Source organism: Cryptomeria japonica, chromosome 5 (assembly GCF_030272615.1).
Source record: "Cryptomeria japonica chromosome 5, Sugi_1.0, whole genome shotgun sequence".
Taxonomy (NCBI): domain Eukaryota; kingdom Viridiplantae; phylum Streptophyta; class Pinopsida; order Cupressales; family Cupressaceae; genus Cryptomeria; species Cryptomeria japonica.
Window position 1 is genome coordinate 199,699,936 of NC_081409.1, and position 26,794 is coordinate 199,726,729.

General features: G+C 36.1%; 1 protein-coding gene across 1 annotated transcript in view; it reads right to left on the bottom strand.

Annotated features, from left to right (window-relative positions):
- Positions 1–3,775: 3,775 nt before the first annotated feature.
- LOC131072833 (monothiol glutaredoxin-S10) overlaps positions 3,776–26,794 on the bottom strand; it is a 64,001-nt gene continuing 40,982 nt past the window's right edge. Inside the window, exon 5 of the mRNA XM_058009115.2 lies at positions 3,776–4,374. Coding sequence (XP_057865098.2) covers positions 4,304–4,374 — 71 coding nt within the window. The 3' untranslated portion in view covers positions 3,776–4,303. The remainder of the gene's footprint in view (positions 4,375–26,794) is intronic.

The window sequence follows — 26,794 nt, forward strand, 5'->3', positions numbered from 1 at the left end:
TAACTGAGGGTGAAATATATGAGCAAATATAAGGTATAGCTATGGATTATGCCTTACCTCTAATAGAAGCTAACCTCTTCATGGAGAATTTTGAAAAGCAAGCATCTGAAAATTGTTCCTTAAAACTAAGTTAATGAAAAAAATTAGAGGACGACACATGTTAATTGGCATGATGATGATGTCATTATGATTTTCTTATGCATCTTAATAGTCTTTCACCACAAATACAATACATGGTGAAAACAAAAGAAAACAATTTTTTCTCGTTTTTAGATATCATTTTAAGCAAAAAATTAGAAAGATCATTTTTACACCAATCTTAAAGGAAAAAGGCATGCATCAATCTATACCTACAAGCACATTCGCATCATCAACCTACTAAACAAATTGGAATATTAAAAAAATTGACTACTAGAGTGTTAAGTATTTCAAATGATCAAGACTTGTGCCTTGAAAAAGATAACCTCATAGGGACACTTATGAAGAATGGGTGTGCAAAAAATCAAAGTAACGAGACATTTCAATATGCAAAGACCAAACTAAATGAAAATAAGTGAACCAAGATCATAAACAAATGGCTTTTTACCTTGCATAAGGAAAACTCAAGATAAATATTGACAAAAAACTAAGCAAAAAAAGATTTAAAGACCACTTTCCTCCTCATTGGTATCTTATAAAAGAAGCTTCAATTCATTGAAGAATAGTTGTGATCTTAGAAGAATATTGGGGTGTGCAATAATAAGAGTGTGTTCGTAGGTGGTCATATATTGAACAAATGGGTAGATCTATCCAAATGAGAATTTAGGAGCATGATCAAGATATTAAACATAATAGAGTAGTAAAAAAAAAGCAATGTTGCCTAAGGTTGAGGTTATGCGCTAACTTCAGCAAAAATCATGTCACTTATGTACTTGTCATTGCATAAGAAATAGTTGAGTTTACATGAGGCCAAAATGAAGGGCAAAAACACAAGGTATGGAATTTTCACCATTATAAATATAAATAAATAAATTCGTAACTTTCCTCAAATTATAGATTATCTTGTTATGGCTGTCTAAAAACCCACATTCTTGATTTTATAATTTCCTTGAAAGAAGGATCTTGAAGGAGACTTGAAATATCAAAAACAAAAACAAAAACAAAAGGTATCTAGAGTGCATCATATTGTTTCAAACTACAAAATCTACAAAAAATTAATATTCACTTTTTTTAGATTTGACCTACCAATAGCAACTTAATGAGTTTGTATATTCAATTTCTTCATCGAGTTTCCTATATATGAATCTCTTCCAAACTTAGACACTCATCAAGACATGAATTACACACTACCTATTGCTCATATCCCATGAGATTAACACTTTGATCTTCATATATCACTCAACTACACGTGTAGAGATTTAGATGACTTTCAACATATTCACTTTTGACAACTAGAAGTTAGATTTGGCTACTTAATACTTCTCGCTTTAGGAACTATTCATCACTCCTAGGTTTTTCTACCCATCATCCACACTTGTCCATCTGATGAATGAGGATTTGTACCCCTCACAAACCCATTCCTCACGATCATCTAGTAACAAGATGCCCCACACCCCTTAATCCTACTCCTACTCCAACTCTAAAAAATGGACAAATGAAGAACTAGTGCATCTCATGTGAAGTTCATCTCTAAGTGAGAAGCTAATCGAATACGAAGACATTGCTCTAACCTCTCTAATGTTGCTAACCTCCTCTTTGATGTGCTTACACTTCGTATGTATAATGTTGCATGTGAGCATCTAAAAGCCTAATCAAGAATAAAATAGATGGCCTCAAATGTACAAGCACTATGCACAATCATATTCAAATGTTAAAATAATGGGTATCGATTTTGACTAATAATGCACCCATACAAGAAGACCATTTATTACCAAATATAAAATAAAGATGTTAATGCACATTATGCTTTATTACCATAGAATATGTGGGATTTGAACTTCTGACCATCAACTTAAATGCCTTTACCACCAAGAAAACCATATATCATGGTTAGTCATGCAACCACCAATCAAGATTATAAAGCCACTCCCAAAAGAAGAAAATTAACAGATAACGTAAACCCTTAAGTCCACCTAGCAAATAAATAGCAACTCAAAAACAACCACTAATGTTCAACCATAAGTCACGACTATGATGAGAATAAAAATTACCAGCTACTAGGAAGATCAATATGCAACAACCTCCTCATGGATTGGCCATGTTTCCATAATATATTCTTAGAGACACAAATACAGCTATATTTAATCATCCATATTGTTGTTCTATTTTTTTTCTTTTCGACTTGCAACAACAAACACACTCCATGCTAGGATAAAGACATCACTAGAAAGAATAACTTAGCGAGCGCATAGATCCATATCCAGAATCCACGAGATTCATAGGGTCAATGATCAACTAGGTAGTGTTGGAAATCGCAATCAACGACTCGCTAAACAATGTAGATACAAAAGCAACCCACACTACAAAGTTAAAGTCTACTTGCTAGTGTATCCTCAAGCCCAAGGCTATATGTATAACTCAAGTCATGTTCTGCTGGCTTGGGAATTCATCGTACTTCTGTTACATTCATCACACTTGTGTAAGCATGAATTATTTGAATTATTTAATATGAATTAGCATATATGCGGATGATTTTAGACTGGCCACATTCTACCACCTTTGGTTCTGCAAAGTCAGTAAATTTAGTTTATCTCTATTTTGCACAAATACATTTTCTTCTAGCAACAATATCTAGATTTTATTATCATATTGCTCTAATATCATATTGAAAATGGCAAAGCATACAGAGAAACTAAACCATCCTTCATAGACAAATACTATGCAAAGTTTGTTGTCATGATATCTCATGACATGTAAAGCCTGTTGTTTCTCAAATAAAACTTCTTCATGCAACTACCACATTGACATAACTAACATCTATTTTATTTTTATACTAACAACTGTTTATTATATTTAATTATCTACCCTATATTAAAAATACTAAGATGCAATATCCTAGTACTAAGTTTTAAAAAAACCAATTCTAGCTACTAAATAACGTTCATGCATCAGATTTGTCGAAATCCTCCCCAAATTTCCTTTGAATGGACTCATTAAGCATAATTTTCAGAACCAACATTCATTGCATAAAATCCACAAAATTCTGAGTCTCTCTAGGTCCACCATTTAAACCTCAATTTTCAAGCAACCAAATGTCAAGCACAGATTTTAATTAATGGACTGTGTCTAGGTCTAGGCACTAGGTTAGACACATGATCAAAACATTTAATTTATTTCTTATGGTTTTCGAAATTTGATTTTAGTAGTTGGAGGGCCGTGCTTAAGTCTAAACACACATATAATCAAAACATTTTAATTTATTTTCTTTAAATTGATTTTAAATGTTGGAGGAACTGTTTTTAAGTCTAAGCACTAGGTTAGACATACATATAATCATACCCAGCCACTTGCAAAAATAAAAACCTTGAATAATCAGGCAAAGAAAATTGATTAGGGCTTAGCTCCTTCCAAAGACCTGTACATTTTCTAAATTGTAGTTAGATGGCAGAAAGCATAAATCTAGGTCCACTCAACTTTTATGTTCGAGATTTCTTGGAATTGTTTTTTCACTTCAACAACCATACGAAGCCTTCGCTGTCAATTCAATTAAGACTTGCAAAGAGTTTAACTTGAGTGACATCTCTAAACTTGTGAACACAAAACAATTTCTCTAACACGCAACATAAAGATGGTAGAATAGTTACATTTTGTTTTATCATTTTATAACTTTCATATAAAGAATTAGTTATTTACCAAATTTTCCATTTTGTCCCCTTTAATGATCAGCCAGTATTGGTTAACAATCTAATTTTCTTCTTCACAACTAAATTACAAATCGAATGCCAGCGATCAATGGCTACTGAAACATCTGACAATGATAGAAGCTGAAATGGCAATGCCTTTCTGAAATCTCTTTTAAGTTTCACATAACATCTCAGCTTCATTCTTGATTTACAATGGAGAAATATCTTGGGATTATTTACCAAAAAATATCTAGCTAAATATGTTATGATCAAAACTGATCAATGTTGCACAAAAACTGTTTAGAAAACTATCTAAAGGAAATAGAATAAAATTGGCATTACATGTAGTTCACGGGCTAATTTAAAATATCATCCTTGCTGAAGACCATTATAGAGATGTGCATAATTTCGATCAAAACAAACTGCTGAGAAAATCGCCTTCTAGAAAAGTATCTACTCGATTTTTTATGCTGATCTTGCCATTAACTAACTTTCAATCCAGCTGCTGAGAGTAAGGGTATCAATTCTCCCTTCCTATGCAATACAATTGTATCTGTGGAATATCACACAAAGCATTCATGAATTAATTATATATCTAAATATTGGTATTCAATTATGGTGAAATTCTAAAATTGCCCAATATATAAAATAAAATTTAAAAGATTTCTCCATAACATTTTATTGACAGTGTAATCCTATGTATATCATGAACCATAGTCTGAAGATGTCCAACGACCTAAGATATCCTGGTTATCAAGTGTTGGTACTGACAATGACGATGAATCTATGTGGAAGTTCATCTTACTAAATCCACATCACCCGTGTGCATCATCTCATGCAATGCGAGCCAACTGGACCATTTAAGCTTACGAGATTATAGGTTCTTGTGAATTATTAATGATTCAAAAATGGGTCATTGAAGCAAATAACTCAATGCAGTCAAATTCTAAATATTGGTATTCAATTATGGTGAAATTCTATAATTGCCCAATATAAAAAATAAAAGTTGAAAGATCGAAACCTCTTATAATAGAAAATGTTCTTAAATGTAGACAAATGAAGTAGATCACAAATCACAAGAGATATGGTTAGAACTAATATATCCTAATTTTCAACACAAGGAAACATACAAGAATACCCTAGAGGCAGGGTTCTGCCAAACAAAACACCTCAAGGAAGGAATAGCTCCAATTATACCTACTGTACGATCCCACATTGAAATACAAAACATTCCATGAACCTTTAGAACTATGTTACCAGTTCTGTGCTCCGCAGTCCCAGATCCAGATACAAAATTCACCCAGTTTGAGATCCGGTCCGAACCAGCCAGAGCTGTCCCAGAGCCACAATTTCATGTGTGTTCATCCTAGACAAACCCACTTCTAATCCAGCAGAACCCAGAGGAACCTACAGTGAGCCCATGGCAGTTTTGATACCTATTTTAATATTTTTTTACTTATTGTATTATTTTTTGACTTTGAAAGTTTGATGTAATGTCCCCTGTTGAGGGAGTACCTGATTTTTGCCCAAAAATAATAAATCCAATAATACAATTTATATACAAGAGTATTCTTTCACTAAATTACACAATAGTAATTGAATTTTTGGAAAATAATCAATTAACAAAATGATAATGAAGATTCCTATTGTAAACATGCACAATATAGCTTATTCCTAATAAACAACCATATTAGAAACTTGAGGGGAAAGCACAATAGGGCATCGGGAGACTATCCCTCACAACTAAGCCCAAGAGCGCCGAACAACCAAGTCAATTTGACCCCTTGGCCCACAAGCAATCCAACTCATTGGGTGGTCTACTTAATTGAGGGAACCCGTACTCCTGCATCTCCCTATTATGTTTCCTTGCCAATTCCTAATATGATTGCTTTATGAAAATCAAAAGAATAATTACTGATCCATCAAGAATTGGCAAGTTAATTAAATAGATAAATATTTTCTTCACTAAATTCACAAACTAATAAATATTGGGTCCAAATATGTGGTGTACCAACTACTGCATTTATATAAAGTTTGCTGTATCTTACTGCCTTATAAGTAAAATTATCACTGCCTTATAATTCTAATTGCCTTCTTATCCAGATCAGATTTCAATTTCTTATTTGTCTGAATTTTTGATTTCCAATCATTCAATGCCTTTCCCAAGAGTAAGCCCATCCTATTTATAATCTCCCAAAATGGGTTGAAGAGTCACTCACACAAGAAATACAACTCCACCTAAGTGACACATCCCCTCATAATAAATTATTTCGTTTCAAACTAACCAATACCCCCCTTTTTAATTACTAATCGCTGTCCTTGTGTTACATGCGCTAGATCAAAGGCAATGTTTTATTAATAAAAAGGCTGTGATCTGAGTGTTATTCTCCTTTAGCCCTGGGACGTCCCCTTCATTCAATCACTCCAGCATTATTAAATGTAATTTTATTTTTAATTTCAGAGCATGACAGTAGTATCAGATATTACTATATTTGGGTCGGCCTTTCACTAATTAATTGCTGAGTAACGTTAGCTATATATATAATTATTTATTAAGTGTGACCTGCTTAGTATATCTTACTTCTCTTCTTAAAGTGGCATGACAGTCTGCCCTTCCCAAGATTGCTTGTCCTCAAGCAAATTAAATTGAAATAAGGGAGTGCTTGAGATGATCCCCAAACAGAAATGGTTTGGTCTTGCAACTTACTTTTTGTAAAAATCTATCACACAATTTACTTCCACTGGGCTTCTCTGATATTAAGTTGCCAATTTGAACCAAGATATGTTTTCATCAATAACTGTCAACAACATAACCAAGAGTTGGAAATTGGCAAGGTTTGTAATTCTAAGACAGTTTTCTCTCATCCTCTATGAGAAGGAACAAGGTTATCTTTGTAATTCCTTGGCATCAATCGTATTTGCAAGAACCAATGCCATGGTATTTCTTTGAGCAAGATTTTCATATATTAAGATGAGGATTAAAAGCATGACACACATCTATGGCCTTAAATACAAAGGTTTAGAGATGGTTTTGGGAACTATCTTCTTTGTTTCATAACCTTGCCTGAGAACTTTGATAAATGATTTACATTTAGGATAGTTATTGCATTATGTTATCTTTTAGACATCTTACCACCGTGGTATGGTAATCTGAATTGTAGAGTGGTGATCTCGTTTGCTGGTGCACTTATTAAGTTGAAAATTCCAAAGGGTGACTTAACTGAAGCTTCCCAAAGTTCATCCCCTTAGTTATTTCATTATGCAAACTACATTTTATTTACATATGGGATCAGTCCGAGTTATTGATTCAGCATATGTATTTTAGACTCACTTTTCCTTCCAGGGGCTCTATGAAGAGGGTTTCCCTTTATCTGACAGAGGAAGAATTGTAGGGGCTAGATTCCAAGTTGACCTTTTTCAGAATTTGATGTTGAGATCAGTCTTATTGATTGGATAGAGTTTTCCTAAATCTTGAGGGATTGGACTTTATATCATATCATTTTGTAAGAGCCATCAGATACAAATTTTGGTTCTATTTAAGGATATGGCTGTAAACGTATGTGCTTCAATGGATTTTTACAAAATCTAAGTGTCTTGGGGTTGGTTTTCCATTAGACCATTGTTTTTTCCAATGATTGCTGTTTGCAGAATCTGGTTAGAAGATATCCATTTAACATGTTTGTAAATGTGTCATTGGATATTGATCCTGACATTGAGAGAATATTATTAGCTTTGTAATAATTCCAGTTTCAGTTTCAATTTTACTATGTATCTCATCTCTGATATTTTCATCAGTCAATGATAATCCTAGCTCAAAATATTAAGTAGATCATGTTCACGGCGAATGAATATAAAATAAGATGTGAAGACTACAAGTTAGTGGTCATATCGTCACAATTTGGACACAACAGCTCTAAGTAAGTATGTTGGGACCCTTAGATTAACTATAACTCCCACCCTGCAGATGAACCCTGCTGTTCACCAGGGTAGTTGGGAGGGCCCTGCCCAACTAATCTACGTCCCTAAGTATTTCAAAACAACTGTATAAGTAACCATGAGGGTTGATGTGTCTATCTTAAGTTACTTGCTATAACGGGTACAATTTATTATATCAGGTACTAATACTTCTGCCTTAGACTACACACAAAGATCTCAGAAGGGTAAATTCTTATTCTATTACAATCTTGTCACAAAATAATTTCTACGGAGAGATATTAATGGATGTAACAGGTTTTACCTCTGTATCAAGTATGTAAAAAACACTCTTTTGGAGGAAGTCCTAGCGGAATGTCAAATGTTCAAATATTCGTCAAGTATCACGGATTGTGCAATCCATTCTACTTGTCCATGTTTAAGAATTTTCACTAATCTTCAGACAATAATACCCTTTGGGCTTCATTGGATAAGTCTTCTAAGATTACTTCTTGACCATTATATTGGAAACGAAGTTCCATCTTTTGGAAATCTTGGTAGTGTCTTCCCAAAGAGTGTAACCATTGGATGCCCAACACCACCTCATTATCACCCATGTTTACCACATAGAAGTCTTCCCTAATTTGATGTCTTCCCAAGGTGATGCTCAATAACGGAATCCTTTGTGTAAATGAGGTTGCAAATCCACCTGCCATGACTATCTTGAATCCTTTGAAATCTTCAGTCTCTAATTCCGTCCTTGACATCAATCCTTCATCAATGAAATTATGAATCACACCACTATCTACTAGGACGGTCACTTTTCGTACTTGTAAGACACTACGGACTCTAAAAAGGTGGTGTTTGGAAGCCCTAGAGAGTGTTGCCAAGGTACCCTCTTCTTCAATGTCTTGCCTCCTTTTTCTTTGAGATTCGAATTCCTCTTCATTCACCTCTTCATTTGTTAATGCTTCTATATTGTGCGCCTTTCCTCTCTTTGTGCACCTATGTCCTAGTTCCCATTTTCCCTTGCACCTAAAACATAATCCTTGCTTTCGGAACATTGTCCTATCATCCCATGTTGTGTGTGGTTGGGAAGGTAAAGGCTTGTGTTGCCAATCTTTTTCATAGAGAACTTGATTATGTGATTTCAATGGCATGTTCTAGGGTTGGCCCTTCTCCTTTGTCGATGTGGTTTCCAATCTTAGGGCCTTTTGAATGGCATCTTTTTTCAACATGGAACTAAGAGATAGATATGTGTCCAATTTTTGGATTCATGAACAATCGGTGTCTTTCCTTGATCCATCAAAATTAGGGAGTGTCAATTTGCCTATTTTATGGTGTAAATCTTTATTAGGCTGAACCCTTTCTCTTGTAGGGTTAATTCTTGTTCCAGCCTCACAATATTTTCTGAATGAAATATTTCTCCTAATTTCTAAGTCAAGCCTTGAGTAAGCTTCTGCATACTTGTTTAGGTTATTGACTGGTGCATTGATTTCTTCTTCCTCTCTTAGTGGTACCTCTCTAGGTAAGAAGGATGGTCTAGTAACCTTAGGCGTTCTATTGTTGTTTTCCGAATCGTTAGAAGTGGCATGTCTAGTTACCTTAGGCGTTCACCCTCGTGGGGTTCTATTGTTGTTTTTCGAATGGTTGGGTCTAAGAGTGCTAATTGTTTTGTTCATATTTAGAATGATTTGTAGGAGTAATTGAATTGTCTTTTCATTTTGCTCCATGAAAGCCCTCAACTCATTTCCCAATTGTTCACTCATTTTATTAGTGTTATTACTTGCCGGCAGTTGTCTTCTTTCCAACACCCTTTAAGCCCTTTGGCTTAGTTGCATCCACAATCTTTCATCCTACAGGCTAGCAGGAACAATGGTGTAATACCAATTGTAATGTCCCCTGTTGATGGAATACATGATTTTTGCCCAAAACTAATATAACCCAATAATAAATTTTATTTACAAGAGTATTCTTTCACTAAATTACACAATAGTAATTCAATTTAAGAAAATTATCAATTAACATCAAACAAAATGATAATGACGATTCCTATTGTAAACATGCACACTATAGTTTATTCCTAATAACCAACCATATTAGAAACTTGAGGGGAAAGCACAATAGGGTGCCAAGAGACTGTCCTCCACAACTAAACCCAAGAGCACCAAACAACCAACCAAATCAATCCGACCCCTTGGCCCACAAGCAATCCAACACAATGGGTGGTCTACTTGAAGGAACCATACTCCTGCATCTCCCTATTATGTTTCCTTGCCAATTCCTAATATGATTGCTTTATGAATATCAAATGAATAATTACTAATCCGAAGATTCTTGATGCATTGGCAAGTTAATTAAATAGATAAATATGTTCTTTACTAAATTCACAAACTAATAAATATTGGATTCAAATATGTGGCATACCAACTGCTGCAGAAATATAAAGTTTATCTGTATCTTACTGCCTTATAATTCAAATTATCACTGCTTTATAATTCTAATTTCTTACTGCCTTCTTATCCAGGTCATCTGATTTCAGATCAAATGTTGTTTTCCAATCATTTGATGCCCTTTCCCAAGAGTAAGCCCATCCTATTTATAATCTCCCATAATGGATTGAAGAGTCACTCACACAAGAGAAACAACTCCACCTAAGTGACACGTCCCCTCATAATATATTATTTCCTTTCAAACTTTAACTAACTGATACCCCCCTTTTTAATTATTAATCGCTGTCCTTGTGTTACCTGCGCTAGATCAAAGGCAATGTTTTATTAATAGCAGGGCTGCGATCTGAGTGTTATTCTCCTTTAGCCCTGGGACGTCCCCTTCATTCAGTCACTCCAGCATTATAAAATGTAATTTTGTTTTTAGTTTTGGGGCATGACAGTAGTATCAGATATTACTATATTGGGGTCGGCCTTAAACTAATTAATTGCTGACTAACATTAGCTATAAATAATTATTTATTAAGTGTAACTTGCTTAGTATATTTTACTTCTCTTCTTACAGGGGGGCATGACATTTGACTAGATCTACACTGTTGGTCAGTGTATAGGTGGTTCGTCAACTGCTGAAAGAGCCTGCCATCATTAGCCAGGAGACACATCTCCTGCACAATTACTTCTGTGTAGTTGCAGATTTTTTCAGAACCAGTACAATTTTGTCAGAACTTTTGAAAAGAGATAATAAAAATAAAGAGAATGCAATTGTTAACTGCTTGTTCATTGCCATGCATGTTCTTCTAGTTCCATGTCATACGAGCACATGGAACTTCTCAAAATTCCTCCTTGTTTTAATATTTATAAAATTAATATATTTGTTAAGTTAATAATAATATTATTAATAATAATTTAATTAAAAAATTATGTTAATTTTTATAAAAATTAATTAACATACATAACTATTAATTTTTTATTAGTAATAGTAACATTAATAAATTATTTACATAATTTATTTATTATTAACAATATAATTATTAACAGAACAAATATTAATTTGAATATGTATGTTAATCATTTTTATAAAAATCAATTAACATATTAATATTCACTCTATTTATAAATTTATTATTATGATATTATAATATTATTGCCTATATCAATTTAAGGTTTATAAATACTCCTATACATTAAAAATTTTGGGAAAAATGTATCTTGCCTCTAATATTCCTGTTTTTAGGTTGCAAATATGTACATATTTATGATTTTTATATTTTCTGTATGGACAAACCAAATGAGCCCAACCCCAAAAATTATTTTTACCAAATAGTGACTTGGACCAGCAAACCTGAACCATGATCTGTAACTTAGCTTTACAATGATAGATGCATCTATACATAGCTTCCCATCTAATAACCCTAGGGTTAGGGTAAAACCTTTGGCACACGATAGACTTATTATTTCCCATGCACAACTTACATTCTACAATTTAACCAATCGATCCATTATACTGTATACATGTTCAAACATTAGGCCCATTCTGTCCAAGCACAAGAAGAATCCAAATAATATGATTTTCTAAATATTGATGACAATTGCTACTGTAGTGGAGGAAATTTGTTGCTTCATGGATGATAAACCCCAAGAAAACAAATCGACCCTCCAATACCTCAGTTATACTGGAGCTAAGGGTGAACCAGGGGATGAAAATGACAAATTAAGCGAATAGACTGCAAACTAAGACTCTCGAGCGATTCTGCTAAGCCTCTGTCCCAAGGATGAGCACGCAGGTCTAGGACACCAGCACGGCGCGTCGTCGTACTATACGGATGAGGTACAGAGACCGTATCAAAAGTCTCAAAAAATGACTAAACTATTAAATGAACAATGCAGAAAATGAAATAAGTGGAATATTGCAGAATATGAAGTGAGAATGAATGAGAACAAAAGGAAACTTATAGTTGGTCCACGATTGAAGCCTCCCGCAAGAAGATAATTCTTTCACCACTACCAACCTACACACAAGCAAGAAGGGAAAATGTTGGGGTTGTGTTTTGGAGTCTGATGGCATGGATAGGGCGAAGGAGGCCATCAGATTCGTCTATGGAGCAAATGAGAGCAAGTATGGTCCCATTTGGGAGATCATTGATAGGAGATGGCATCATCAACTTCATAGGCCCATCCATGCGGCAGCCTATTATCTGAATCCGGCATTCCGTTTTATCCCTTCTTTCAAGGCTGATGTGGAGGTCCTTAATGGGCTATATGCAATCATGGAGAAGATGGGACCTGCTGGTACTTCTCAGGTAGACCTTTTTCGAGAGCTACAGATGTTCTCAGATGCACAAGGGGAGACCTTCTCTCATCCTGTTGCCAAACACGGTAGGACAACTATGATGCCAGGTAAAAATAAATTGTAAGGCTTAATTTTAGTTTTATTCAATACTATATTGTAACTTGCTAAATGAGTTCATGAGTGAGACTGATTTTATTTATTTTTCTCATTTCAAACTCAAATCATTGGTGGAACTTTTTTGGCCCAGAGACACCAAATATTCAGAAATTGGCCATTCGCATCTTGAGCCAACCATGCAACGCATCAGGTTGTGAGCGCAATTGGAGTATGTTTGAGCACATACACTCCAAGAGGCGCAATAGATTATCTGTGGAGAAGATGAATGATCTCGTCTTTGTTCACTACAACCTCCACCTGAGAATGAGAAAGAATGCATTAGTTGACATGTCTCCTATCATTCTAGATGAGGTTGATCTTGAAGCAGAGTGGGCCAATGAGAATCAGACAACTCCTGGGACTCCTACAGCTGTATTTAGTGATGATGACATTGATTGGATTGACTAGGTAGATATAGAGGCTGAGGCTGTAGCCATGGCAGAGGAGGAGCAGAGAGCACGAGCAGAGATAGGAAATACTGAGACTCAGAGTGACACAACTGTTCCTGATGTTGGCGAGCATGACACAGTTGTTCCTGATGTTGGTGAGCATGGCATGGTGTCATGGGGAGCGACTATGGCTGTTGAATCATCCAGGACCTACTTTAAACGCCTTCGCAGGGGACCAAGGCGAGAGGGTGCACGGCCCTCTGAGCCATAGGCTTGTACACTTGTAGTTGTATTTAGTATTTACTATTTACCTTTGGTATTTGTATGAAACATTTGATGATGATCATATGATGACATGGATTTTTTATTCCATGAGTTTTGTAATATTGTATACATTTGACGATATTTATATATCTATGTTTGTTATTTTCTTCAGCTACAATTTGTGTTTATGCTTATGTGATTGATGTATACTTGTGTATGTAATCAAATGAGCCGAGTTTGATGATGTTTTTGTGTCTTTAAGGTGTATTCAATAAAGGGTGTCTGAAACAAGTTTTAAATCTTTAAAAATCTCTAAATTTCTTGAGTTTTTCACTTTCTTGAGTCCAGCCGAGTCTGACGCCGAGTCCCGAGTCCACCTTGCCGAGTCCGAGCCGAGTCCGAGTCCCGAGTCCACCTTGCCGAGTCCGAGCCGAGTCCGAGTCCCGTTTCTTTGAATAAAACCCTTTAACACAATACTATTATTGATGGGCGACCATTGAACCATATCATGTATAGACAAACATCACAAAACACCGTCAGAAACATAGAAACATTATACTGAAATGTGAAGCTTCATTACCGCAATAAAAGAACGCATACATAAAAGCCACGATGTCCAAGGAGGGCAAGGTGATATTCATGTATGGACAAACATCACAAAACACAATCAGAAACAGAGAAATATTATACTGCAATGTGAAGCTTCATTACCGCAATAAAAGAATACATACATAAAAGCCACCATTGCCCAAGGCAGGCAAGGTGGCAGCTGGAAACGCCTGCCTAGAGGGCATGACTACTCTCTGAAACCTGCTCTCATGACTCTCTAATCATCTGATGTGAAAGGCATGTTTATATAAGAAGATGACCTTCCTATTTTAAAAATAAGTTGCCCTAGCCCTAATCTTATCTTCAGAATCTCTTTTTATCCTCAAGGTAATGCTTTATGTGAATACTCAACATGCACATACTATGTCTAAGAATGTCACAATTCTGCTCTACTATTGACTAGACTAAAGATTTATGATAAGAAAGTCACAATTCTACTCTACCATTGACTAGACTAAAGATTTATGAATACAATATACACACTACATCCACACGTCAAGATTGTCCCACCTCAATTAGTTGTTCAGTCCTTGGAATACCTGCATACAAACCAAATGTGCTCCATGTAACTCAAGCGTTATTATCATGCATGCATCTCAACATACAAGCATTGCTCAATCACTATCATCTCTCAAAAAAGATTGCAGCACTCTCTCATGCTCTACTGCCCTAATGCAGGAATCTTCTTTCCAATTGCTCTATTGACCTTGTAAAACAGCCCTCATCAGGTGACAAACCATATCCTCATGTCTGAAAATAAAATTGCACATGCACAGATGTCTCCATGTTGAAGTGTAATTAGATATGTCTCTCTCATAAACCATATCTACTATATAGTCAGTTATCCAAACCATATCTATTAAAGTATGTACTGTCCCCTTCTCAAGCCTAGTCAATATGGTGTCCGTTAGCCTATTTCCTAAGTTCCAATGGTAAGAGGACTCCAAAGATCTTGGAGAACACAAGTTCAATTTTTTTTGGTATTTATTTGTGGCATTGAGCTCAAATGGTGTTATGGATCACAACAATGCTTTCAAAAGCATTTTTGGACTCTTGGGGTGTTCCTCAAAACTTCTTGGAGAACACATCTACTTTTAGTAAATCTCGGAGTTGGCATCTATCATTGTTCCACTACTTAAGTTCCATCATGGCACGATCAGAATTAGATTTCAATACCTTGGTAGTGCTTTCCACAACAAGTGAGAATTTAAAATATACACTTAGGTTTCTAATGTTTAATGTTAAATCATTTTAGGTTTCTAATGTTTAATGTTAATTCATTTACTTAAGTGTTATATTTTAATTTTATTAAGTTGCTTTATGTACCCTCAAAAGTGGATGCCTAAGGAAATGTGAAGAGGAGCTTGCCCATGAAAATCATTTTAATATTTCAAAAAGGCCTTTCGGTGGGAAAATGAGTTTTTATATTATTTCAAATTGTTTTTGCCCTCCAAAGCTATAAAAAGAGGTTGAGGGGTCTCATTTGCTCATATGCTAAAGATTTGATACTAAAATGCTACTGGATTGAACTTGCGAGCTCTTCGTAAAATCTTTTGAGGACAAAAACCCTCATTTGATTTTTAGTTTCAGATTTGAAAGACAATCCCTACCTAGATTGGTGTGGTTCTATTCAAGAATTACCATTTTTCATTAGAGTTTTAATTTTGGGGTTCCAATATAAAGGTATTTGATTTATTCTGAGGTTGTAGACATTTTGGAATGTGGGTTTCAATTTTTGCAGAGTTTGATTGGAATTTTGTTTGGGTGACTGAGAAAAAAGGCATTGCTGACCGTACGATTCCGTTTTCAGACGTGGCCGTACCACTTCTGGAAGGTATAATGGTTTGTCATCTGCTACTTCCTATTGTTTAATGCCTATTCATTGTCTTGCAGGCCGTATAAGTTACATTGTGCAGATTTATCAGTTTGGGAGGCTGTACTATGTCTCATTTGCTGCCATACAAGATGCCTGGAGGGCTGGTGTGAGGATTATAGGCTTAAGCACCTAGTATATCGTGGCTCAACTTTTCCCATTTGGTGGCACCTTGGCATTGTTCATCATGTCTAGGTCTTAATGCAATAGACAACGGAAATTATAAGGAGTTTTCAGTATTTCAATGGTAGCCACCCCTGTTTCAGCAACAAGGTCAATGCTGAGTATGATTGAAATATTTATCAGATCTGTAGTTATCATTTTTCTTGCCATTTTGAGGCTGTTTGGTAGCGTTGGGTGTGTGTGAGAGGTGTTCTATGCGAGTTTGGAGGGTGTTTGAAGGCTTTTTCGTTGCTGTTTTGACCTGCAACTACTGGACAGAAGAACTGCAACTACTTGCAGAGTCATATCAGACCTGCTGTAGCTCTTTCAGTGTGCACAGGCATGTACCAGCTCATCTCCATCCTTCATTTGAGGTACTTTTTCTTGTGAGCATCTTAATATCTACTAGTAACTCTTTGGGGTGATATTTAATCAGAACAATTTGTAATAGCAATTGTGTACACACTGATTATCTATATCACAACTTATGACAGCAGTTGTATCTCTATTTGGCATGTTTATGTTTTGTTTTGTTATTGTCAAAAAATAAAAATAAAAATTTAAAGGTGTTTATTAGTTATTACAAAGTAAAAGTGGCAAACGAGAAAGGCTGCTCAAAAATACCATACTATGCTACCTACTTATTCCTTAAGTAGCACAAAATTTGATAAGTTGACATTAGACCATATAATTAATTAAATAAGCTCTAAAAATCAGTTCAATATATTGAGGTCTATATAATAATTTAATAATCACCTCCATTTTCCACATGGAAGCATGAGCCAAAGCAAATTTATTCCCAAAGAATATTCTTCAAAGCAAGCATCTCCACTCTTGCTTCTTTTCTTGCATCATTTGAGAGCCATAGGCTAACAATCTTTTTATTGTGATTGTGGGGCCCAAACCAACTTCCCAAGCCATGCTACTCATTTTCCTTTTCCACCATGAAATACTTGTTTCACACCCAAGTGCCATTTTCCATATGCACCATAGCCAACACCATAAATATATTATAATAGTGATTACAAGTCCTCATTCCTATTATTTTCCTGCACATAGACTTATCATCATGCACCACGCATATATTTTTTCCTCTTCTAAACACTATACACACTATCACAATGACCCATGCACCCATAGTAATATCATGATGTGCACAAAGCCATCTTCAGAACCAGGAATCACTGATATTCACCACTATTTTTTTGCATGAATAACATAGTTGTGCACCCATATACCCTCCAACTATGCTCTTCTCTAACTACACATGCTACATCATTGATACTTCCATGCATTACAAATTTTATCCACACATGCAGCATTTGCATGGTGATTCTTATGCCATTTCTACATCCTTCCATTGAGCCATATTCAACCATTTTTGTGCTCCTAATTTCAATCAGCATGTAGTTATATGAGAAATATGCATTCTGCCCTCTTTCCTTCTAATTGATTCTTGCATAGGCTGCCTCACAAAGCATTCGAACCTTTAATAGAATACAGTGGCATATAATATTTCTCGCATCCCCACTCCTCTAAGTTGAACAGCTTTGACTCCACCCTCAAAACTGAAAACACTATCTTAAGTGAATGCTATTGTCTCACCAAGGCTTCCAAACATTCCACAACAATAAGATCAATAATATCTTGGCTTCCACCACAAGCACAGATGTAATATACACCCTACTTTTCTTTTGTTTTCTGAATTTTGAATATGAGATTTTTGAGATAATATGATGATGCAAACAAATAGAGATTTTTTGCAATAATACTCAGAGAAAATAACACTAATTTAATCAACATCTGAAATACCCACAAGCTGGAAATGACTTTCAGATTTATTACATAGTTTGGGCAGCAAAATAACAATGAAACTAACAATAACTAGATGGCCAAATAGCTTCAAAATGACAATACAAACATACTCAGAAGCTTCTTTACTACAGGTCTGAATTTTTAAAGTCTGGAGCAGCAAATAGAGGTTCAAATCTGCACTTTTCTCACCACAAATTTATTCCCATGTGTTTAACACCCATGGAAGCCTCCAAACCAGCAATAAACCCCTTCAAACCCTAGGTGCTTACACCCCACAACCCCTCATGTCCAATCTAGGTTGTACAGCCAACTAAGGTAAGTGTACGGCCCGCAAATAGTACATAAAATCTGCAATAAATGCTTCTCTAATCTGCTAATAAGCCTTCAACAAATCTGTCCATAATTTTCCTTCCAAAACTTGGCACTATGACTGAGAAAATCTCACAACAATTAAGCTCCTGTGTAGTTCCTATGTAGAACCACATGCAAATCCACCAAAAAGAATCTTTCACTTTCGAAATGGATGTCCTCTATGAAGGTTTTTGTCCTCACAAAGCCCTTGGAAGAACTTCATTCAACCAGCAATATCCATTTATAAATTCCAAAACATAAATCCGAAATGAGCTCCAAAAAGTCTATTTATCTTCTCCTCCAAACCCCGCAGCCAGCTGGGGAATTAAAATTTATTTTATTTTATTTAAAACTCCCTTATGTCTCCAACATTAGACACCTTTTATAAAAAACACTAATTTACCTTTAAAATATCTCCTTATGTCCCCTTGGTGTCCACTTAAGTAACTTCTTTAATATATAGAAAATGCTAAGTTAAATATTTAATTTAACTTTATAACATCAGCATTTAATAAAATAAAATTATATCCCCAGATTCAAATTATCACTAAATCGACAGTAAATACAATTACCAATCATCCCAAAGTGAAACCGCTGCCAACTGACCAAGTCAGTGCCCAAGTTGTTACTTACTGAAAATAGTAAAAACAGAATAATTGTCCAAAACTGCCCTAGAAAATGCCATAATGCATCTCTTACTGGACGTAGCTCAAAGCAACACCTGTAAATATCAAATAAGTTGAACAACAAGGTCTCCAAGTCCCAAAAGTTCCCTAACCCAACAACATTAGCCTACGGGAACCCATTGAATAGGCTAAAGGTCACCAAGTTGTCAGTGCTTAGGAAGGGGACATTACAACAGAATGCAATTATCTTGCAATTTCTTCAATGACATATTCCCATTGCTCAGCCCTGCCTTAGCATTATTATTCATAACCTTGTTTTCCTATATGAGTTCCCTGTCTTAGTATATTCTTCATTACCTCATTTCATTATGTGAGTGCTCTGTCTATTGTGCATTATTTTAACCATTCTTGCCCCCTATTTAAATTTCCGGTTCACGAGAACCTCAGATTCGTCTATATGAGGGCATGGATAGGGCGAAGGAGGCCATCAGATTCGTCTATGGAGCAGATGAGAGCAAGTATGGTCCCATTTGGGAGATCATTGATAGGAGATGGCATCATCAGCTTCATAGGCCCATCCATGCGGCAGCCTATTATCTGAATCCGGCATTCCGTTTTATCCCTTTTTTCAAGGCTGATGTGGAGGTCCTTAATGGGCTATATGCAATCTTGGAGAAGATGGGACCTGCTGGTACTTCTCAAATAGACATTTTTCGAGAGCTACAGATGTTCTCAGATGCACAAGGGGAGACCTGCTCTCGTCCTGTCGCCAAAGACGGTAGGACAACTATGATGCCAGGTAAAAATAAATTGTAAGGCTTAATTTTAGTTTTATTCAATACTATATTGTAACTTGTTAAATGAGTTCATGAGTGAGACTGATTTTATTTATTTTTCTCATTTCAAACTCTAATCATTGGTGGAACTTTTTTGGCCCAGAGACACCAAATATTCAGAAGTTGGCCATTCGCATCTTGAGCCAACCATGCAGCGCATCAGGTTGTGAGCGCAATTGGATTACGTTTGAGCACATACACTCCAAGAGGCGCAATAGATTATCTGTGGAGAAGATGAATGATCTCGTCTTTGTTCACTACAACCTCCGCCTAAGAATGAGAAAGAATGCATTAGTTGACATGTCTCTTATCATTCTAGATGAGGTTGATCTTGAAGCAGAGTGGGCCAATGAGAATCAGACAGCTCCTGGGACTCCTATAGCTGTATTTAGTGATGATGACATTGATTGGATTGACCAAGTACATATAGAGGCTGAGGCTGTAGCCATGGCAGAGGAGCAGAGAGCACGAGCAGAGACAGGAAATACTGAGACTCAGAGCGACACAGTTGTTCCTGATGTTGGCGAGCATGACACAGTTGTTCCTAATGTTGGTGAGCATGGCATGGTGTCACGAGGAGTGACTATGGCTATTGAATCATCCAGGACCTACTTTAAACACCTTCGCAAGGGGCCAGGGCGAGAGGGTGCACGGCCCTCTGAGCCATAGGCTTGTACACTTGTAGTTGTATTTAGTATTTACTATTTACCTTTGGTATTTGTATGAAACATTTGATGATGATCATATGATGACATGGATTTTTTATTCCATGAGTTTTGTAATATTGTATACATTTGACAATATTTATATATCTATGTTTGTTATTTTCTTCAGCTACAATTTGCGTTTATGCTTATGTGATTGATGTATACTTGTGTATGTAATCAAATGAGCCGAGCTTGATGATGTTTTTGTGTCTTTAAGGTGTATTCAATAAAGGGTGTCTGAAACAAGTTTTAAATCTTTAAAAATCTCTAAATTTCTTGAGATTTTCACTTTCCCCAGTCCAACCGAGTCTGACACCAAGTCCCGAGTCCAAGTCCGAGTCGGCCTTGCCAAGTCCGAGCCGAGTCCGAGTCCCGTTTCTTTGAATAAAACCCTTTAACACAATACTATTATTGATGGGCAACCATTGAACCATATTCATGTATAGACAAACATCACAAAGCACAGTCAGAAACATAGAAACATTATACTGAAATGTGAAGCTTCATTACCGCAATAAAAGAACGCATACATAAAAGCCACGATGTTCAAGGAGGGCAAGGTGATATTCATGTATGGACAAACATCACAAAACACAATCAGAAACAGAGAAATATTATACTGCATGCCTTTGTGATGTTTGGCGATAATGACCTTAGACAAGAACACAGATCACATCTAATCCTTCTTATCTCAACATTCTCGGGGATTATCATCCTCAGTTTCTTATACACCATTAACTCTAGAGTCTAGACATAGCTTTCTCTCCTTACTTTTCAAACTGAGTTCTATTGACATGTTTTTTGGGACAACCTCTAACACAGAATAAAGTTTACCAAGTCACTCTATTCTCTCTTGATCAAAGTTATACCGTGTGCTAAGATTGCAAATGTAATATCCCCTGCTGACATATGTCTGAATGTGTAAGGAATATTATCAAACAATTATCTGATAACCTGCTGTTCTGGTTTTCAGACTGTAAACCTGAGTGTTATGTGGGTTTCTATACAGTTGAATAACCTTGCGTGTTATGCAGTTTTGACTGATATTAAACTTCAGACTTGCTGGTATGAATTATCAGACTGATATCATTTCGTGTTATTGTCCCCAAAGCACAAATAATGTTTGCAAAGGATCTAATCTAAAGCTCATTGCATAAATAACTTCTTTTAACCCTTCCTATTCATATACATGAATTTCAAAGGAGAAATGTGCAGTTACAACCAACAGACATAAAGACAAACACTTGGCATGCATACTGTTATCATTAGAGACATACCATCAAAAATGATCTGCAACTTATTTCTTTTTTATTGTATGCACTCATCAAATACAATTGAACATAAAGATGCCTTGACTAATCATAATTCAATTGCATAGATAGGTCTAATCGGTCTGATTAAAGACATCTGCAACAGCAATTTTCCCTATGGCTGATATACCATCAATGCACTACAAATACATAAAAAGAACCTGGTAGGAGATTGCCCAATGCTGAAAGCGAAGAAGCAAGCAATACCCAATACAAATGCCCAGATACTGTAGCGGTACTATTCACGACCACTGTAGCGGTACTGTTCACGACCACTGTTCATGTCCCCTTCAAACTTAGGAAAGCCTTCAAAACATGCTGGAAATGATGGTCTAGTCTAAGGAAAATGATTGGTCAAATACTCAGAACGATTTGCCCCTTCTATCAAATGCCATGAACATAAATGTGAGTCTCATGTGGTCTAATCAACCTTCATGGCAGACCTGTATGTGACTGAAATCTCCTCCGAATCTTCTCAAAATCACCTCCAATAGCTCCTCAAGAGTTTGCCTATTTTCTCCAAAAAGAGCAGGTATAAAAATGGCTTCAATAGATCATAAGTTGAAGTCTTCTTCCCAAAATCGTTGAAGACACCTGATGCCAAAATGTCTTCAATATGAACCCAAACGAAACTGGCCCCTTGGCCACCAATGAATCTCAAATGAGATGACTGAAGTAATCACCTCCTCAATGCAACCCCTCGAGAGATCTTTCACTCCCTCAGTTATGCTATCAATGGGAGTTTTCGTTCCCAAGGACAAAGATTTGCAGAAACCCCTCCGCTCCACAACACCAATTAATACAAATATCAAACAACCGATGCCCAACAATGAGGCTGCCTCCTCTATTTATTCATTTCCCTCAAGAGGTCGGCCTCCTTCTAAAAGAAATAAAATAATATTTAATTAAACTTCTAGAAGATTCCCCTTAAATAATAATAATGATATTGAAGTGACTTTATTATTTAATTTGCACTTTAGATAATTAAAATATCATTATGAATATAAAGTGCAACACACGTGACATCATACGTGAGAATTTATTATCTCACGAAAAATCATATAAAATTAAAATGTGAAGCCATGAGTAACTACCCAAGCACCCCTCTTATCAAATCCTTGGCCTACAAGGGTCAAGTAATAGGCCAAACTCCTTTGTGAATTGATCCTCATGAAAATGGGGACATTACAATCCGCCCTCCCTGAAATTGCTTGTCCCCAAGCAATCTCGGCTGCAAGAAAAAGCTCTACTCCGCTTGGATCCCAAATGAAGATATGTGTAATGACCCTGCTATCACCAAACAAGAAGTAGATAGCTGCGATATGAAATGGGTAACAAATCCAAAGATGGATACAACTCTTGAGTGGTTGATCCACTATGAGTGTCATCACAAGCCATCGATCAATGACGAATCTAAGAAGATTAAATCGCCAACCAACAAGTAGATAGCTGCCATATGAAATGGGTAACAAATCCAAAGATGGATACAACTCTTGAGTGGCTAATCCACTATGAGTGTCATCACAAAAATCATCACCCTCCTCAAAAAAATATTCAACCTCAACAAAATTTATAGAATTAGACAAACTTTGCCTATCATTTTCTATGAAATGTTGAATGTCATGAATGTGTTGAAGATGGAGCTTGGTTTGTTGAACCAACAACTTGGCTTGCTTTGCCCTTTCTAGCCATCCATCAATCAACCTTTGAGACTGCTCCATATCAGCTGCTCCATAGTGCCTGAAACTTGTCTCGAAATAAGATGCAACATCAAAATTTTCATGTCCCCTACTTGCATCATGTGTACCAACCATAGTAACACTTATATCACTTCCTTTTCCACAATAAAGGTTGCCATACCATGAGAAAGTGAAGACATACCGCTGCTGTCCATGCACAAAAAATAGGGACTAATTTCATCTTGTTTGTCCTTGTCTTCGAATTCCTCATGTGACAATGTGGTTACCTCATGTTGATGTAAAGAAGTATGACTGCTGTTATCAAAGTCAAAATAGTTGTCATACCATTGTGTGAAGTATTCACCCTTTCCAAGCAGCTCTTTAATGCAAGCTTCATGCCCCACACTTCCATGTGTAAGGACTTCAATTTCATGAGAAGTATGGAACATAATGCTGCTGTCCTCAAACTAATCAGTGATGATATCATGCCATTGCAAAGTATCTCCTTCATCATGAATAATCAAAACACTAGTGCCTGCTCCACTAAGAAGAGTATCAACTTCCACATCTACCCAAGTCTGATATAAAAAATCAAAATGCTCATGATTTGAATTCATCCCGCCAAACCCATCTTTAACACCCAATGCTTGAGTGTCATCTAGAGATGATTCCAAGGTATTATCATTCTCATGATGAAGTAAAGAAATGTGTTTGTTGTCATCTGTATACCTGTCATATTCTTCAAGCTTCACAAGTGCATTTCTACTGGAATTTGCGCCCTCAACACTTGAACCAACACTTGTTGACTCGTCTTCACAAGTTCTCCCATGTATAAGAGCAGCAATCTCATAAGAATGAGGAGGAATATCACTGTCCCAATTCAAAACTTTGGAATCTTCTTTTTCATTGTAGTCATCCATTACTATAAAGTCTTGATTTGTCTCATCTCTTTCTCTAGGAGTAGCTACTACAAGGGACTGTCCTTGGCTGTCATGGTTTGATTTTTCATCATGTGAAGATGAAGAAGCAGTATGATCATCCACAGAGTCCATACCTTTGCTACCTATATCATTAGCATGCTCTATGCTAGCCTCCAATGTAGAAGTCTCAAGTGAAACTTCTTGCAAAGATGATGTAGACAACTCCTTCCCCATTGTTGTCCTCATACCCTCTTGAGTTATATCAGCATGACTAACAAAGTCATCATATACATTTCTGCCTATCATGGGTGAAGTATCTCTATTCCTTTTTGATTTCCCAAACATTCTTAGAAATCCCTGTTTTGTTTCCAGATCACTCAACAAATCATTCAAGTTCTGCATCAAATCAATAGTGGATATATTGAAGGCCATCTTTCCCTTTGTCCTGAATGTAAGAGACTTCCCCATAGCATGGCAGGAAACCGCTCTGATACCACTGTAATATCCCCTGCTGATATATGTATGAATGTGTAGAGAATATTATCAAACAATTGTCTGATAACCTGCTGTTCTTTTTAGACTGTAAACCTGCGTATGGTTTCTGGACAGTTGAATAACCTTGTGTGTTCTGCAGTTTTGACTGATATTAAACTTCAGACTTGCTGGTATGAATTATCAAACTGATATCATTTTGTGTTATTGTCCCCAAAGCATAAATAATGTTTGCAAAGGATCTAATCTAAAGCTCATTGCATAAATAACTTCTTTTAACCCTTCCTATGCATATACATGAATTTCAAAGGAGAAATGTGCAGTTACAGCCAACAGACATAAAGACAAACACTTGGCATGCATACTGTTATCATTAGAGACATACCATCAAAAATGATCTACAACTTATTTATTCTTTATTGTATGCACTCATCAAATACAATGGAACATAAAGATGCCTTGACTAATCATAATTCAATTGCATAGATAGGTCTGATCGGTCTGATTAAAGCCATCTGCAACAGCAATTTTCCCTATGGCTGATATACCATCAATGCACTACAAATACATAAATGAACCTGGTAGGAGATCGCCCAATGCTGAAAGTGAAGAAGCAAATAATACCCAATACAAATGCCCAAATACTGTATCGGTACTATTCACGACCACTGTAGCGGTATTGTTCACGACCACTGTAGCGATGACACTATTCACGACCACTGTTCATGTCCCCTTCAAACTTAGGAAAGCCTTCAAAACATGCTGGAAATGATGGTCTAGTCCAAGGAAAATGATTGGTCAAATACCCAAAACGATTTGCCCCTTCTATCAAATGCCATGAACATAAATGTGAGTCTCATGTGGTCTAATCAACCTTCATGGCAGACCTGTATGTGACTGCAATCTCTTCCAAATATTCTCAAAATTACCTCCAATAGCTCCTCAAGAGTTTGCCTATTTTCTCCAAAAAGAGCAGATACAAAAATGGCTTCAATAGATCATAAGCTGAAGTCTTCTTCCCAAAATCGTTGAAGACACCTGATGCCAAAACATTTTCAATATGAAGCCAAACGAAACTGGCCCCTTGGCGACCAATGAATCTCAAATGAGATGACTGAAGTATCACCTCCTCAATGCAACCCCTCGAGAGATCTTTCACTCCCTCAGTTATGCTATCAATGGGAGTTTTTGTTCCCAAAGACAAAGATCTACAAAAACCCCTTGGCTCCACAAAACCAATCAATACAAATATCAAACAACCGATGCCCAACAATGAGGCTGCCTCTATTTATTATTTTCCCTCAAGAGGTCGGCCTCCTTCTAGAAGAAATAAAATAATATTTAATTGAACTTTTAGAAGATTCGCCTTAAATAATAATAATATTATTTAAGTGACTTTCTTATTTAATTTGCACTTTAGATAATTAAAATATCATTATGAATATAAAGTGCAACACACGTGACATCATACGTGAGAATTTATTATCTCACGAAAAATCATATAAAATTAAAATGTGAAGCCATGAGTAACTGCCCAAGCACCCCTCTTATCAACTCCTTGGCCTATGAGGGTCAAGTAATAGGCCAAACCCCTCTGCGGACTGATCCTCATGAAAATGGGGACATTACAGCAAAAAAGTTTAAACGGCTAACTCCAAGGTTCCTTAAGCTTGGACGTGACTTAGTAAATTGATGGGTTTGTTGTTAACCCAAAGGGCCTTACGCATTCACTTGAAGAAGATAACAAATTTGTGCAAATTCAAGGGTTTGATATGAATGATTTAGCTTTGAAAACAATGTTTTTGTGGGACTTTTTTGATTTGGAATATACTGAAAGTAAAATGAGGTAAGGGTCTAAAGAGCTATGCTAAAACTAATCTAGTCCTAAGAACAAGGAGATGGGATCGCTCATGCAAAATCAAACCACGCTTCGTTTTGCCAGCAGAGCACAACTACGCGAAGGCAGTGCAATCTTCAGAGGGTGTGTAGAGGTTTTTCAAATCACCAATGGAGACCATCAATTCGAACAATCTTCAATGATAATCGAAGTTAAGCATACACATATAATGGAGGCTCGGGCTAACTTTGCAAAGTATGCAACAATTAGTTGTACACAAAAAGTATGAGATCAG